This window comes from Oncorhynchus keta, chromosome 21 (assembly GCF_023373465.1).
Source record: "Oncorhynchus keta strain PuntledgeMale-10-30-2019 chromosome 21, Oket_V2, whole genome shotgun sequence".
Classification (NCBI taxonomy): Eukaryota; Metazoa; Chordata; class Actinopteri; order Salmoniformes; family Salmonidae; genus Oncorhynchus; species Oncorhynchus keta.
Genome location: NC_068441.1, coordinates 45,985,592 through 46,002,640, shown reverse-complemented (window position 1 = coordinate 46,002,640; position 17,049 = coordinate 45,985,592). Strand labels below are relative to the sequence as shown.

Genomic DNA, 17,049 nt, shown 5'->3' with positions numbered 1-17,049 from the left:
CCCTCTGAATGGCACAAATACACAATCCATGTCTCAATTGTATCATGGCTTAAAAATCCGTCTTTAACCTCCCCTTCATCTACACTGATTGAAGTGGATTTAACAGGTGACATCAATAAGGGTAAAGGAAGTAAAGGTTTCACCTGGTCAGTCTGTCATTGAAAGAGCAGGTGTTCTTAATGTGTTCTATACTCAGTGTATAACTAATCATGCACTCAGTTATATAGTAAAGTGCAATGTACAGGTAAAAAACAATGGGCATCCTTCCCTTATACTTCCTGGAGATGATTCTGTTCTACCAGTTAATATTTGTAGCAAAACCAGATTCATTCAATTGGCAGTCATTGCAGCCAATAAATGCACAGCTATTATATGGAAGAGTGACATTCCGCCAAGCAAGCAGATGTGGCTAAAATAACTATCTTCCAACTGAAAAAATACAATTGATGTAATAAACCCTTCGAATTTCCTGATGTCTGAGGGGACATTCAGCAGTTTCTAGAGACGTCACCTTAGCTGCCTCATAACTACTTTCTTCATTAATCTAGTATTATTTGTTTTTGTGTTGAATCATTTATTTTCTAGCATGGAATGTGAAGGTCATTCTGTTTCTTTTTTTTGTTGATAATAAGTGAAGCCTATACCGGTAGAGGGGAGGGAGGGGGGTGTTCCTGTGTTGGGGGGGGGAAGGGTTTTGCACAATGTGCCCCCATGTAGCATGGTGTTTTGTGTAGGTGGAAGGAATAATGGGGTATTGTCTGTGTCATTTATTTAGAAAAAAAAAAAATATGCCAATAAATATATTGTAAAAAAAATTAAAACCGATGGTGCAGAGCATTCGTCAGCGCATTAACTAATCAACATGGTTATCAGTGGAGGCTGGTGAGAGAAGCTATAGGAGGACAGGCTCCCTGTAATGGCAGGAATGGAATAAATGCAACAGTATCAAACAAATGGAAACCACGTTTGACTCCGTTCCAATTATCCAATTCCATCCATTACAATGAGCCCGTCATCCTATACCTCCTCCCACCAGCCTCCACTGATACACATGCAATGGCAGTTTCTACTGTGTTACAAATAATGAAGGTTCTAACCAGATTACCGTAAAACAGGTTACAATCCTCTTTCCTGCCGACAGGTGTGGAGGAAGTGTAAGATGCGCATCTTCACCGTGGCCCAGATGGACGACAACAGCATCCAGATGAAGAAAGACCTGACCACCTTCCTGTATCACCTGCGTATCGATGCCGAGGTTGAAGTGGTGGAAATGGTAAGTCTGTCTACGGCTGCTTCAGGTGGGAGGAAGTTCAGTGTGTAATAACAGAGATACAGTACCTAAAGGGGCTGTTGCATGTTCCTACAGCTGAAGCCTACTCAGACATTGAACATAGGTCCCCTGAGTTGGTTTAATCCATCATACTGTTTCTCATAGCTACAAATCTGTTTTAATATACAGTACAAATATTTATTTTTATTTACACTACCATTCAAAAGTTTGGGGTCACTTAGAAATGTCTTTGTTTTTGAAAGAAAAATACATTTTTTGTCCATTAAAATAACATCAAATTCATCTGAAAAACAGTGTAGACATAGTTCATTTTGTAAATGACTATTGTAGCTAGAAACGGCAGATTTTTTATGGAATATCTACATAGGTATGCAGAGGCCCATTATCCGCAACCATTACTCCTGTGTTCCAATGGCACGTTGTGTTAGCTAATCCAAGTTTATCATTTTAAAAGGCTAAATGATCATTAGAAAACCCTTTTGCAATTATGTTAGCACAGCTGAAAACTGTTGTTCTAAATAAAGAAGCAATAAAACTGGCCTTCTTTGGACTAGTTGAGTATCTGGAGCATCAGCATTTGTGGGTTCAATTACAGGCTCAAAATGGCCAGAAACAAATAACTTTCTTCTGAAACTAGTCAGTCTAGTCTTGTTCTGAGAAATGAAGGCTATTCCAAATCATCCGTTTCCAGCTACAATAGTCATTTACAACATTAACAATATCTACACTGTATTTCCGATCAATTTGATGTTATTTTAATAGACAAAAATGTGCTTTTCTTTCATAAACAAGGACATTTCTAAGTGACCCCAAACTTTTGAATGGTAGTGTACAATTTAGTCATTTAGCAGATGCTCTTATCGAGAGCGATTTACAATCAGTGCATTCATGCTATTCTTATGCATGAAGCTGTTGTTCCATGCAGTGCTGCTGTCCAACACGTAGACCTTCTAAACCTCCATATAAAAACAAGTTGTACATACTACCTAACCTCTTTGGTCTCTGCCCATCCTCGATGTTGCTCTAACCCAGGCCTCTCCTCTCTCAGCACGACAGTGACATCTCGGCCTACACCTATGAGAAGACCCTGGTGATGGAACAGCGATCGCAGATCCTCAAGCAGATCAACCTGACCAAGACCGAGCGAGAGAGAGAGGTACCGCTTTAGAAATATAATTACTAGAATGGAAAACGGCCATAATTCTATTTCTATGGTTTTACATTCACCACACCGCTACTCCATGTTACTCCACAACACACAACACTGAGTGGCGCAGCGGTCTAAGGCACTGCATTTCAGTGTTAGGGGCATCACTACAGACACCCTGATTCGTTTCCAGGCAATATCACAACCGGCCATGATTGGGAGTCCCATAGGGCGGCGCACAATTGACCCAACACCGTCTAGGTTTGGCCGGTGTAGACCGTCATTGTAAATAATAATTTGTTCTTAACTGACTTGCCTAGATAAATAAAGGTAGAATGACATTTTAATTGTTTTATTTTATTAAAACACAATGCCATTGAACCATGTCTGAATTAGTCTCAGAATCCCAGACCCTAGGCAACAGCAGAGCAGTGACTAAGGTCTTGGATTAATGACAAACTCTCTTGGTAACTTAGAAAAGGGTGAGACTTTTTGCCTCCAACAAATCACGAGGCAGACGTACCAGAACGTGGCGATTCAAAACCAACATTTTCAGGCAAAACCTGAAGGGGTTTTAGTGAAGGTAGTTGAAGCAAACTAACCAGATGCGAACTGCACTCATTAAAGATAACCTCTGATCTCCATCTTACTTGCTGCTATTTTGTGTCCTGGGGAAGTGGGCAACAAGAGGACAAGGCAGTGACATAGTTACACTATGCCAAACTAACTATTACTTTAATTACAATTAAGACAAAAGAACAAAGGGAAGACAGTATTGATTCACCCAAAAGGGATTGAATTGTCTACATTGACAGACAATGTTCTGAAAACGTCAACGTCAACCTTGTTTTGTCTCCGTGTAGACGACACAAAACAACTTATCAATCATATTGTGATGATATTAGCACTCCTATGCCTGGTTCATACAAAACCAAACTGTGCTGGCTCTGTTTTTTATTTCCTCATTGTCCTCTCCACCATGGTTCCAGCAACTACGATGGATGCGTAAGCAGGCCAACTCAATACAGCTTGGCTCAGTTTGTATCCGTGTTGTAAAAAGGATACTAGCGTCTTCATTCAGCCGTTTGTCTTCCTTTCACAGATCCAGAGCATCACAGACTCATCCCGCGGATCCATCCGACGTAAGAATCCGGCGGTGGTGACCACCCAGCTGAGTGTGACCGAAGAACAGCCCGGGGTGAGCAGCAAGGTGGAGAAACCAGAGGAAGAGGTTGGTACTGATACTGTGGTCCTTCTGTAGCTCAGTTGGTAGAGCATGGTGCTTGTAACGCCAGGGTAGTGGGTTCGATTCCCGGGACCACCCATACGTAGAATGTATGCACACATGACTGTAAGTCGCTTTGGATAAAAGCGTCTGCTAAATGGCATATACATACCGTCCGGTCAACCGAGCCACATTCACTCTAACCAGGGTATACTGTATAATTAAGAATTCCTGCTAACAGGCCAGTGCCTGTGTATTTGGTTTTCTAACTTCCTTACTTTTTTATGCTGTGAGGAAAATTGCAGTCAGGCATGGTCTAGAAATGGTTAAGGGGCTGGGGTTGTGAACCGCTGGTGTTGACATTGAGGTCAGTAACCCTGAAGTAGTGGATTTTTAAACTTCCAACTCACCATACCAGTGTTTTTGTAAGGTTGTTTATTTTGTGGTGAGGTATGGTCAGGGAATGGTTAAAGGTCTGGCGTTGTGAACTGATGGTGTTGACCTGGGAGGTCAGTAACCCTGGTCTGGCGTTGTGAACTGATGGTGTTGACCTGGGAGGTCAGTAACCCTGGTCTGGCGTTGTGAACTGATGGTGTTGACCTGGGAGGTCAGTAACCCTGGTCTGGCGTTGTGAACTGATGGTGTTGACCTGGGAGGTCAGTAACCCTGGTCTGGCGTTGTGAACTGATGGTGTTGACCTGGGAGGTCAGTAACCCTGGTCTGGCGTTGTGAACTGATGGTGTTGACCTGGGAGGTCAGCCACTTACAAGAAGTCATTTACCAGACTTATTGTCAAGTGACTGGGTAAGTCTGAGGACCAAGACTCACACAGGCTCTCGACTAGTCAAAATATTTCATGGGATACCAGGAAATGCATCGTAGGTCTTTGTTGTTCGTATGTGTAACAGTTAGGGAAAAAGTCAGGAAAGGTATTGCCTGCCTTTGAATTTCTTGCCATGGATCACAAGTCGTAATAAGGTGAGTAGGCTACAGATGTGTTGGTTCAATCATTCTTTTTCAGACTTACTTTTTAATCAGCCCAACTGTATGACTGACCTCCAAATGCAAGGCCTTCTCGATAACGGCTCTCTCTCTCTCCCTCCTCTGACCCTCACACTCACTCTGTGGTTCCAACTCGTCTCATCTCACCTCGTCTCTCCCCCCTCTGTCTCGTGGTCTCAGTCTGCCTCTGTCGCTGTGTCCCCTCCCACTCAGGTCCAGCTCATCCACGACAGCACCAGCCCGACCAGTCCGGCTACCCCTCTGACTCCAGCCTCCGAGGGGGGGGCCCAGACCCCAGGGTCTGCACAGGTCCAGATGACCTGGACAGAAAAGGCCGACGGCGAGCCGGCCAAGCCGCCTGGCGCCTCCACGCCGCAGGGCATCAAAGACATTTTCAACATGAAGCCGTGAGTGTGGTTTGGCAAAACCGGTGTACTCTCATGTTGGAACTGAAAGTTCCTGAAGAGTAACTTTCTGATTGGCGTTCTTCACATCTTGGGACTTTCAGTTTCAAAATAGCAGCAGTTTAAATTCAACATCTTGAAAGGATAGTTCACCCACAACAACTTTACGTGTGCATGTCAACAGTAAAGTTTTCATGATAGAGCACTGTCAGTACAGAGAAAAATATGTTCCTTTAGGATTCTATCCTTTAACCTTGTGTTTCTCTCCATGCCATGCTGCAGTGAGTGGGAAAACCTGTAAGTATTTCCAGAGCTCAAACTTTGCTGGAGCTTACATAAAACTGAGGTCTGGTACACATATATATATATATATATACACACATTTCCTCTAGAATTCCATGGATCAAGTCAGCATAGCACAAGTTGATTATGTCTTGAGTGTTTCCAAATGAAAAAGTGAATGCAGAAGTGACAGAATGAATGAGTGAAAGAGTGACCATTTGTTTCAGCTGTTTGTGAATTAGTAGCCTGAAGAGGTTGCTGTTCCACATTTTGTTTTGCTGAATACCTCAAAATAATACTGCATTATGACCAAATGAAGCTTTGGTTTGGAATTTAGTAGAGACATCTTGTTTTTTTCCCACCAGAAACCAGTCCAATGTGAGGCGCATGCACACGGCACTGAGGCTGAATGGTGTCATCGTGAAGAAATCCTCAGAGGCCAAGCTGGTGCTCCTCAATATGCCTGGGCCGCCCAATAACCGGTCTGGAGACGAGAACTGTATCCTTCTTTCTCTCTCTGTGTCTCTCTCTCTCTCTCTGTGTGTCTCTCTCTCACTCTGTGTGTCTCTCTCTTGCTCTCCCTCTCTCTACCTCTCTCTCTCTCTACCTCTCTCTCTCCTTCTCACCATCCCTCTCTCTCTCCCTCCCCTCGCTCTCTCTCTCTCTCCCTCCCTCCCTCCCTGTTACGTAAAGTTAACACCCCCATGGCAGGTTTACAGAATGGAGTATGTGTTACTTAAAGTTAACACCCCCATGGCAGGTTTACAGAATGGAGTATGTGTTACTAAAGTTAACACCCCATCTGACAGAATGGAGTACCAGTTAACACTACCATGGCAGGTTTACAGAATGGAGTATGTGTTACAAAGTTAACACCCCATGGCAGGTTTACAGAATGGAGTACGTGTTGCGTAAAGTTACACTGGCAGGTTTACAGAATGGAGTACGTGTTACGTAAAGTTAACACCCCATGGCAGGTTTACAGAATGGAGTATGTGTTACTTAAAGTTAACACTCCCATGGCAGGTTTACAGAATGGAGTACAGGTTACGTAAAGTTAACACCCCCAAGGCAGGTTTACAGAATGGAGTACAGGTTACGTAAAGTTAACACCCCCATGGCAGGTTTACAGAATGGAGTACGTGTTACGTAAAGTTAACACCCCATGGCAGGTTTACAGAATGGAGTACGTGTTGCTTAAAGTTAACACTCCCATGGCAGGTTTACAGAATGGAGTACGTGTTACGTAAAGTTAACACCCCATGGCAGGTTTACAGAATGGAGTACGTGTTACGTAAAGTTAACACCCCATGGCAGGTTTACAGAATGGAGTACGTGTTACGTAAAGTTAACACCCCCATGGCAGGTTTACAGAATGGAGTACGTGTTACGTAAAGTTAACACCCCATGGCAGGTTTACAGAATGGAGTACGTGTTGCGTAAAGTTAACACTCCCATGGCAGGTTTACAGAATGGAGTTCAGGTTACGTAAAGTTAACACCCCATGGCAGGTTTACAGAATGGAGTACAGGTTACGTAAAGTTAACACCCCCATGGCAGGTTTACAGAATGGAGTACGTGTTACGTAAAGTTAACACCCCATGGCAGGTTTACAGAATGGAGTACGTGTTGCTTAAAGTTAACACTCACATGGCAGGTTTACAGAATGGAGTACGTGTTGCTTAAAGTTAACACTCCCATGGCAGGTTTACAGAATGGAGTACGTGTTACGTAAAGTTAACACCCCATGGCAGGTTTACAGAATGGAGTACGTGTTACGTAAAGTTAACACCCCATGGCAGGTTTACAGAATGGAGTACGTGTTACGTAAAGTTAACAAAATTCTATGGCAGGTCTACAGAATGGAGTACGTGTTACGTAAAGTTAACACCCCATGGCAGGTTTACAGAATGGAGTACGTGTTACTTAAAGGTAACACTCCCATGGCAGGTCTCCAGAATGGAGTACGTGTTGCGTAAAGTTAACACTTCTATGGCAGGTCTACAGAATGGAGTACGTGTTACGTAAAGTTAACACTCCCATGGCAGGTTTACAGAATGGAGTACGTGTTACGTAAAGGTAACACTCCCATGGCAGGTTTACAGAATGGAGTACGTGTTGCGTAAAGATAACACTCCCATGGCAGGTTTACAGAATGGAATGCATAGCACAAGTCGTGTTATAAAGGTAACACTCCCATGGCAGGTTTACAGAATGGAAAAGTGTTAACACCCCATGGCAGGTTTACAGAATGGAATGTTATGTAAAGTTAACACTCCCATGGCAGGTTTACAGAATGGAGTTGTTACGTAAAGTTAACACTCCCATGGCAGGTTTACAGAATGGAGTACGTGTTGCGTAAAGGTAACACTTCTATGGCAGGTCTACAGAATGGAGACGTGTTGCGTAAAGTTAACACCCCATGGCAGGTTTACAGAATGGAGTTGGCAGGTCTACAGAATGGAGTACGTGTTGCGTAAATAATACTCCCATGGCAGGTTTACAGAATGGAGTGTTGCGTTAACACTCCCATGGCAGGTTTGGAGTAAAAGTTAACACTCCCATGGCAGGTTTACAGAATGGAGTATGTTTTTTCCCACCAGGCAGGTTTACACAGTTAACACCCCCATGTTAACACACCCATGGCAGGTTTACAGAATGGAGTACGGTTACGTAAAGTTAACACCCCATGGCAGGTTTACAGAATGGAGTACACCCCATGTTACGAATGGAGCACTGATGGCAGGTTTACAGAATGGAGTCAAAGTTAACACTCCCATGGCAGGTTTACAGAATGGAGTACGTGTTGCGTAAAGAAAGTTAACACTCCCCCATGGCAGGTTTACAGAATGGAGTACGGTTACGTAAAGTTAACACCCATGGCAGGTTTACAGAATGGAGTACGTGTTACGTAATGGCAGTTAACACCCCATGGCTGGTTTACAGAACACCTGGCAGTACAGTGTTACGTAAAGTTAACACCCCCATGGCAGGTTTACAGAATGGAGTACGTGTTCTCCATGGCAGGTTTATAGAATGGAGTCACTCCCATGGCAGGTTTACAGAATGGAGTACGTGTTGCTCTAAAGTTAACACTCCCATGGCAGGTTTACAGAATGGAGTACGTGTTACGTAAAGTTAACACCCCATGGCAGGTTTACAGAATGGAGTACGTGTTACGTAAAGTTAACACCTCCCTGGCAGGTTTACAGAATGGAGTACGTGTTACCTTAACACCCCATGGCAGGTTTACAGAATGGAGTACGTGTTACGTAAAGTTAACACCCCATGGCAGGTTTACAGAATGGAGTACGTGTTGCGTAAAGTTAACACTCCCATGGCAGGTTTACAGAATGGAGTACGTGTTACGTAAAGTTAACACTCCCATGGCAGGTTTACAGAATGGAGTATGTGTTACGTAACACTCCATGGCAGTTAACACCCCATGGCAGGTTTACAGAATGGAGTACGTGTTACGTAAAGTTAACACCCCATGGTTTACAGAATGGAGTACGTGTTACGTAAAGTTAACACCCCATGGCAGGTTTACAGAATGGAGTACGTGTTACAACACTCCCATGGCAGGTCTACAGAATGGAGTACACTGGCAGGTCTACAGAATGGAGTGGCAGGTTTACAGAATGGAGTACGTGTTACGTAAAAGTTAACACTCCCATGGCAGGTTTACAGAATGGAGTACGTGTTACGTAAAGTTAACACTCCCATGGCAGGTTTACAGAATGGAGTACGTGTTGCGTAAAGTAACACACCCCATGGCAGGTTTACAGAATGGAGTACGTGTTACGTAAAGTTAACACTCCCATGGCAGGTTTACAGAATGGGGTACGTGTTACGTAAACCCATGTTAACACCACAGAATGGAGTACATGGCAGGTTTACAGAATGGAGTACGTGTTACGTAAAGTTAACACCACCATGGCAGGTTTACAGAATGGAGTACGTGTTACGTAAAGTTAACACTCCCATGGCAGGTTTACAGAATGGAGTACGTGTTGCGTAAAGGTAACACTTCTATGGCAGGTCTACAGAATGGAGTACGTGTTACGTAAAGTTAACACCCCATGGCAGGTTTACAGAATGGAGTACGTGTTACGTAAAGTTAACACTCCCATGGCAGGTTTACAGAATGGAGTACGTGTTACGTAAAGTTAACACCCCATGGCAGGTTTACAGAATGGAGTACGTGTTACGTAAAGTTAACACCCCCATGGCAGGTTTACAGAATGGAGTACGTGTTACGTAAAGTTAACACTCCCATGGCAGGTTTACAGAATGGAGTACGTGTTGCGTTCCCATGGCAGGTCTACAGAATGGAGTAAAGTTAACACCCCATGGCAGGTTTACAGAATGGACGTACGTGTTGGCGTAAAGTTAACACTCCATGGCAGGTTTACAGAATGGAGTACGTGTTGCGTAAAGTTAACACTCCCATGGCAGGTTTACAGAATGGAGTACGTGTTACGTAAAGTTAACACTTCATGGCAGGTCTACAGAATGGAGTACGTGTTACGTAAAGTTAACACCCCATGGCAGGTTTACAGAATGGAGTACGTGTTACGTAAAGGTAACACTCCATGGCAGGTCTTTACAGAATGGAGTACGTGTTACGTAAAGTTAACACTCCCATGGCAGGTCTACAGAATGGAGTATGTAAAAGTTAACACCCATGGCAGGTACAGAATGTTAAAAGTTAACACCCCATGGCAGGTTTACAGAATGGAGTATGTGTTACGTAAAGTTAACACTCCCATGGCAGGTTTACAGAATGGAGTATGTTACGTAAAGTTAACACCCCATGGCAGGTTTACAGAATGGAGTACGTGTTACGTAGTTAACAGCCCATGGCAGGTTAACACTGTTACGTAAAGTTAACACTCCCATGGCAGGTCTACAGAATGGAGTATGGGTTACCCATGGCAGGTTTACAGAATGGAGTACGTGTTACGTTAACACTCCCACACTCCCATGGCAGATTTACAGAATGGAGTACGTGTTACGTAAAGGTAACACTCCCATGGCAGGTTTACAGAATGGAGTACGTGTTGTAAAGGTAACACTCCCATGGCAGGTTTACAGAATGGAGTACGTGTTACGTAAAGTTAACACTCCCATGGCAGGTCTACAGAATGGAGTACGTGTTGTGTAAAGGTAACACTCCCATGGCAGGTCTACAGAATGGAGTACGTGTTGCGTAAAGGTAACACTCCCATGGCAGGTCTACAGAATGGAGTACGTGTTGCGTAAAGGTAACACTCCCATGGCAGGTCTACAGAATGGAGTACGTGTTACGTCAGTGGTTCCCAACATTTTTTGGTATCTGTACCACCAACTGAATTTTGCTCTGCCAGGCTTACGCCTGAAATACACCTCATGCATTTTACCAGTCTTCTCAAGTACCCCTGTGGATAGGCCAAGTACCCCTGTGGATAGGCCAAGTACCCCCTGTGGATAGGCCAAGTACCCCTGTGGATAGGCCAAGTACCATCTGTGGATAGGCCAAGTACCCCCTGTGGATAGGCCAAGTACCCCCTGTGGATAGGCCAAGTACCCCTGTGGATAGGCCAAGTACCATCTGTGGATAGGCCAAGTACCCCCTGTGGATAGGCCAAGTACCCCTGTGGATAGGCCAAGTACCCCTGTGGATAGGCCAAGTAACCCCTGTGGATAGGCCAAGTACCCCCTGTGGATAGGCCAAGTACCCCTGTGGATAGGCCAAGTAACCCCTGTGGATAGGCCAAGTACCCCTGTGGATAGGCCAAGTACCCCCGGTTGGGAACGACTATGTTACATCATTCTATGTGCCCATAGAAGCTGTGTCACATGCCATTACAGGTCTATAATAATAATAATAATAATAATAATAATAATAATAATAATAATAATAATAATAAATAATAATAGGTCTATCTGTCTACTAGTAAACAATAGCATGGGGCTATAGAGGTGCATCCGTTGTTTTCCTTAACTTTCTCTCTCAGACATGGAGTTCCTGGAGGTCCTGACTGAGGGTCTCAACAGAGTCCTCTTGGTTCGTGGTGGCGGTCGCGAGGTCATCACCATCTACTCTTGAGAGAGCAGACCTTTCTCCCCTACGAACCCCTTCATCTCCCGAACCCCACATCTAGAAAAAATACCCCACTTCCATTTGTGTTTGTAAGACACTCCCCTCACACCCAAGCAATAGACCAGCTCGCTCTAAATTATATTCTGTTTGCCTAACACACACACACGGTTTAAATAAGTTCACCCCATACACCACCCCACCCCTATGAGCACAAGAAGTTAAAAGATTTATATTGGGTAAAAAAAATGCTGAAAATATGTATTTTAGCTTGAAAACACGCTGAAAATACATATATTTTTGGTCGAAAAGATGCTGAAAATACCTATTTGGGGTTGAAAAAAATGTTTTTAGCATCTTGTGCTCACTGGATACAGAGCTACACCTCACTCTTCCAGCCCTTTTCTGGCCCTATATGATGTCAGAGGTAGCTGCTTTTAGCCTCATATCAAATATAACAGATGCTCAGAGACTTGGCCTCCCCCTCTCCGTGGCCCAAATAACTTATAAAGGAAAGGTTCAGGCCACTTCCAAATCAGCCAGAAAGATTATCAGTCAATACTCTGAAATGAAAGTGTAAAATAGCGCCCTCTGCTGAATAATTTGCAGTTAGACATCACTGCCCAGCTCCACCCGCTTTTGTGTTATTCACATCTGCCTTTTGATCAATTCACTAGTTTAAAAACAATTATAAATGATGTAACCTTTATTTAGCTAGGTAAGTCAGTTCAGAACAAATTCTTATTTACAATGACGGCCAAACCCTAACCCGGACGACGCTGGGCCAATTGTGCACCACCCTATGGGACTCCCCATCATGTCTGGTTGTGATACAGCCTGGAATCGAACCAGGGTCTGTGACTCCTCGAGCACTGAGATGCAGTGCCTTAGACCACTGCACCACTCGGGATCCCTAGTCACTCGGCTATGGAGTCGAAGGATACAGAGGGTTAGGTGCGCTGGGGTTGTTCAGTGTGGTGTTTGTGCCTGTGTGTTTAAGTGTCACATTCATCCGATTGTGGTTTGTTTTTACGAGGGGATGTTTTAGAGTGCCATCGAGTCACCTACCTGTAAACATGGAGTAGCCTTCCAAGACAGAATGGTGGACTGAGGATGTTGACATTGTGTAGCTCGTCGTATATATCACCCTGTGAAACCACAGCAAAGAGAGAATATCGAAAAGCTGCTGTGGCAAACCCTGTTCATCACGTGCAGAGATGACCACCGTCGAGAAAGACTGCTACCCACGGTCATGGTCGGTGGTTGGAAGAGAATGTGGTCAATTTTTAAATCCGGGTCAGTCATGAACGAAAGAACCACAGTTGGAGGAAGATGGGAGAGAAACAAACAAGTCTCCCGTGACGACATAGATCGCGCTTCATGAACTTTGACCTCATCTTGAGCACTCCACAACATGTTTGTTTTTGCTCACACATTGTCATCATATTTATACTTGTCCCCTTTCCCCTTTCTAAGTGGCTATGTGTCCTTACTAGCTCCAGCCACTGTTAGTGCCAAAAACAACAGGGCTAGCTTGGTTTTAGTTATTGACACGTCGTTAAACTGTGAGGAGCGTTCTTAGCGGAAAAGTCGTCTAACAGACGAGCTCGGGCTTTTTCTCAATTGGCTTTCCTCAATTGCTGCTGTCCTCTTTCCTCGATTCATTGTGTTTCCTCACCTCCTTGGACAGAGAGACAAGAGCTGTGTTCGAATAATCATACTAACCATTTGTGACGTAAATTGAGTGTATAATGTGCTTATTGGTCATAGTATGGATATAGTTAGTATGCAAAAAGTTTTCGGATTTCGTACTCCATTCGACAAAATACGAAGTATACATGCAGTATTTTAGTGCTTTTAGGGCCCATAATGTTTTCAGATTTTAAGAAAATGGCGGAAAACGAGAGCGGATACAATTATGACAAATGTTAAGAAACTGTTGAGCAATGTAATGACTTTTCCAGTAAGTTACCTTACACGTTATGTAGGCTGAGAATTTGTTAGCTATGCTGTCCGCTGAACAACATAACATTTTTTTTTTTAAATTGACCATTATTTAACTAGGCAAGTCTTATTTACAATGACGGCCAAACCCGGACGACGGCCTACCCCGGCCAAACCTAGCCAAACCCGGACGACGGCCTACCCCGGCCAAACCTAGCCAAACGTCCTACCCCGGCCAAACCCAGCCAAATCCGGACGACGGCCTACCCCGGCCAAACCCAGACAAACCCTAACGCGCTGGGCCAATTGTGTGCAACCATATGGGAGTCGCAATCACGGCCGGTTGTGATACAGCCTGGAATCAAACCAGGGTCTGTAGTGACGCCTCTAGCACTGAGATGCAGTGCCTTAGACCACTGCGCCACTCGGGAGCCCATGTATGTACCCGTATGTTAGCTGGCTACTAATACATCAAACTTGCTAGTATATTAACTATATTCTATCTAACTAACTCCCCAACATTTATTGACTTGATTATTCCCATCATTGTTAGTTTAGCTAAGTGGTATAGTTGTTGTGCGTTCTCAATGGACATTCGGGTCTGTTTTCGTAAATTCGCTCTGGCTATCTACTCCGATTTCAGAGCGCTCTCCTCTGAGTGTGCCACAGCACAGAATAACTGATGAATTTACTAATGCTTGACACCAGTTCAATATGGCCGGTGTCAGTAAACATCGTCAAAAAAGTGTAATTAAATTGTTGCCAGCAGCACAGATACAGTTACCAACGCTCTGGATAACATGAAAACAGCCTAACCAGCTCTGCTAGGGTGAGTAAAATGGTCAGAGTGAGGTGTTCTCTCATTTGTGTCTGGAAGTACTTAGCCAGCTAGCTTTGGTGCTTGACTGCAGTTGGGACTTCAGAACGCTGGGATCAACCAGAGCATCCAGTTAGCGCTCTGAACACTCTGAATTTACAAACCCCCAGAACACACTCTGGCACTCCAGATTGAATTTGATAACAAACCCAAAGTTGTAAAATGTCTAGCTTGTAATGCTAACAAGCGAGAGGTTGCATAGCAACAGAATCAACTTCCGGTAAACAGGCAAAGCGCTAGTAGGCTCAACTGAAGGGATACCGTTTGTTTACAGTATACTAAAATTAACTTATAGTATGTAGTGTTTTGCTAGTATATTAAGTATGTAGTATACAGTATGTTAGTATGGGTATTCAAACAAAGCTAAGGAATTGAGGAAAGACCATTGAAAAAGAGAAAGGGGGTGATTATAAGCAGTGACATCATCTTTGTCAGGCACCTGATCCCAGTGTGGATCACTGTAAATAATGTACAAGCTCTGATGCGTTGTTACGTATGCCTGTAGTATTTTTGTGACTTACTAAAAAGCTTCTAGTGGAGAAAATGTTCCTTCTCTCAAAGGGTCGGCTCCAAACTGCTTTTGGGTGACTTAGGCTCCTATCACTATGGTAACTGTTGCTGTATCCTTGATGAGTATTGCACTGCACTGTCCGCCACTGTTCACTGTTCAAGTGATTTAAAAATGTTATTTTTCCATCTAGAAAGCAAAATGTTGTTTATGTTTATAGACAAAGTTAAAAATATTTATATAATAGAGATATAATTAAAATTATTGCCAAATTTAGACATGTTCCATGTGCCATATAAAAAAAAATATTTTTAAATGAAAAATAGATCTATGAAAGTATAATATTGATTAAATTACAGAGTACAAATTGTACATTAGGTTGATGCGTTAGCGTGCAACTAACTAGTAATAGATGTACAGTGATTTAATGGAAAGGGTTCCACAGCTATGAAACTCACCCTGTCCATAAAACGGATCTCTTTGCAGTAGAATCAAAATATGTGATTTTGTATCCACAGAATTGGCACAGATGTGAGCCAATATTTATGTCCTGACAATGAATGGATTATTAGCAAATTAGAATAAAAACCTTATAAAGTGCATTTTGAAAGGAATGTGCAATACCTGAAATTTGGTCTCACATATTAATATATTTTTTTCCATATATTTTATGTAGATTTATTAATATAATCTCACACTGACCAAGGACAGCTATCATCGTGTTTTCATTTTCTGTTGTGAAAGAAACTGTTTTTGGTCACTTGCACTTGTATTAGAAGTATGAATATATATATATATATATATACAATAGAGAGAATAAAACAATTGATGAAACTAGTTTATATAGATATTGAACACAGTATTTATGTTTAAAGTGTCGTTTGAAAGTCAGACTCAGATGTTGTGAATGCTGCTAGTATTATTAGATTTATTTGAACTGTAAATGAACATGTCTAAAGGAACATATATACAAAAGATATCAGAAAGAGAGGTAGGCATATATAGAAAAACATATCAGTGCTGGTGGCTTGTCTCCTCCAAGACAGGACCCGGCTTTACCTATTAACTATTGGCCCGAGAGTCTTTCTGGACAGGAGTCATTGTCCGCTTTGGAGGAGAACTCTCCTGAAGATACTGTACAATATTTGTGGCAATACTTAGACCATTGGGGTGCAATGTTTTTGGAGAGTCCGGGGGCAGCCCCCCTCTCTCTTTTCACAAATGGAATGGCACTCGATTATCCCAGACTGCAGGTTTGAATGTTTTATTGAGTTGAATTGACAACAGTAGTGCAAGAAAGTGTTGTTAGCACCTAAAGTTAAGTAAAGTAAAGTTACTTGTTTTACATTTTGATTGCACTGACTGAAATGTTAACTGCAATGGAACAAAAGTTCTCTATCAGTTACATCATATCGCTTGCTAGAAAATACTCTGGCCACTGATCTAGCCGTTGATCTGGCCACTGATCTAGCCGTTGATCTGGCCACTGATCTAGCCGTTGATCTAGCCGTTGATCTAGCCGTTGATCTGGCCACTGATCTGGCCACTGATCTAGCCTCTGATCTGGCCACTGATCTAGCCGTTGATCTGGCCACTGATCTGGCCACTGATCTGGCCACTGATCTAGCCTCTGATCTGGCCACTGATCTAGCCGCTGATCTGGCCACTGATCTGGCCACTGATCTAGCCGTTGATCTGGCCGTTGATCTGGCTACTGATCTGGCCACTGATCTAGCCGTTGATCTGGCCGTTGATCTGGCCACTGATCTGGCCACTGATCTGGCCACTGATCTAGCCTCTGATCTGGCCACTGATCTAGCCGCTGATCTGGCCACTGATCTGGCCACTGATCTAGCCGTTGATCTGGCCGTTGATCTGGCCACTGATCTAGCCGTTGATCTGGCCGTTGATCTGGCCACTGATCTGGCCACTGATCTGGCCACTGATCTGGCCACTGATCTGGCCACTGATCTGGCCACTGATCTGGCCACTGATCTGGCCGTTGATCTGGCCACTGATCTGGCCACTGATCTGGCCGTTGATCTGATCTGGCCACTGATCTAGCCGTTGATCTGGCCACTGATCTGGCCACTGATCTAGCCGTTGATCTGGCCGTTGATCTGGCCACTGATCTAGCCGTTGATCTGGCCGTTGATCTGGCCACTGATCTGGCCACTGATCTAGCCGCTGATCTAGTTTTTACAAATGGACAAAACATTATTATAACTCTTTCCCTTACTTTATATGATGTATGATTCTCTCCTATTATTACACAATTTGATTAATA

General features: G+C 43.5%; 1 protein-coding gene across 1 annotated transcript in view; it reads left to right on the top strand.

Annotated features, from left to right (window-relative positions):
• The window catches only part of LOC118399720 (solute carrier family 12 member 5-like), a 355,313-nt gene extending 339,175 nt beyond the window's left edge, over positions 1-16,138 (top strand). Inside the window, exons 20-25 of the mRNA XM_052474033.1 lie at positions 1,142-1,273; positions 2,340-2,447; positions 3,541-3,669; positions 4,846-5,072; positions 5,717-5,850; positions 11,351-16,138. Of these exons, the coding sequence (XP_052329993.1) occupies positions 1,142-1,273; positions 2,340-2,447; positions 3,541-3,669; positions 4,846-5,072; positions 5,717-5,850; positions 11,351-11,442 (822 nt within the window). The 3' untranslated portion in view covers positions 11,443-16,138. The remainder of the gene's footprint in view (positions 1-1,141; positions 1,274-2,339; positions 2,448-3,540; positions 3,670-4,845; positions 5,073-5,716; positions 5,851-11,350) is intronic.
• The last annotated feature ends 911 nt before the right edge of the window (positions 16,139-17,049 follow it).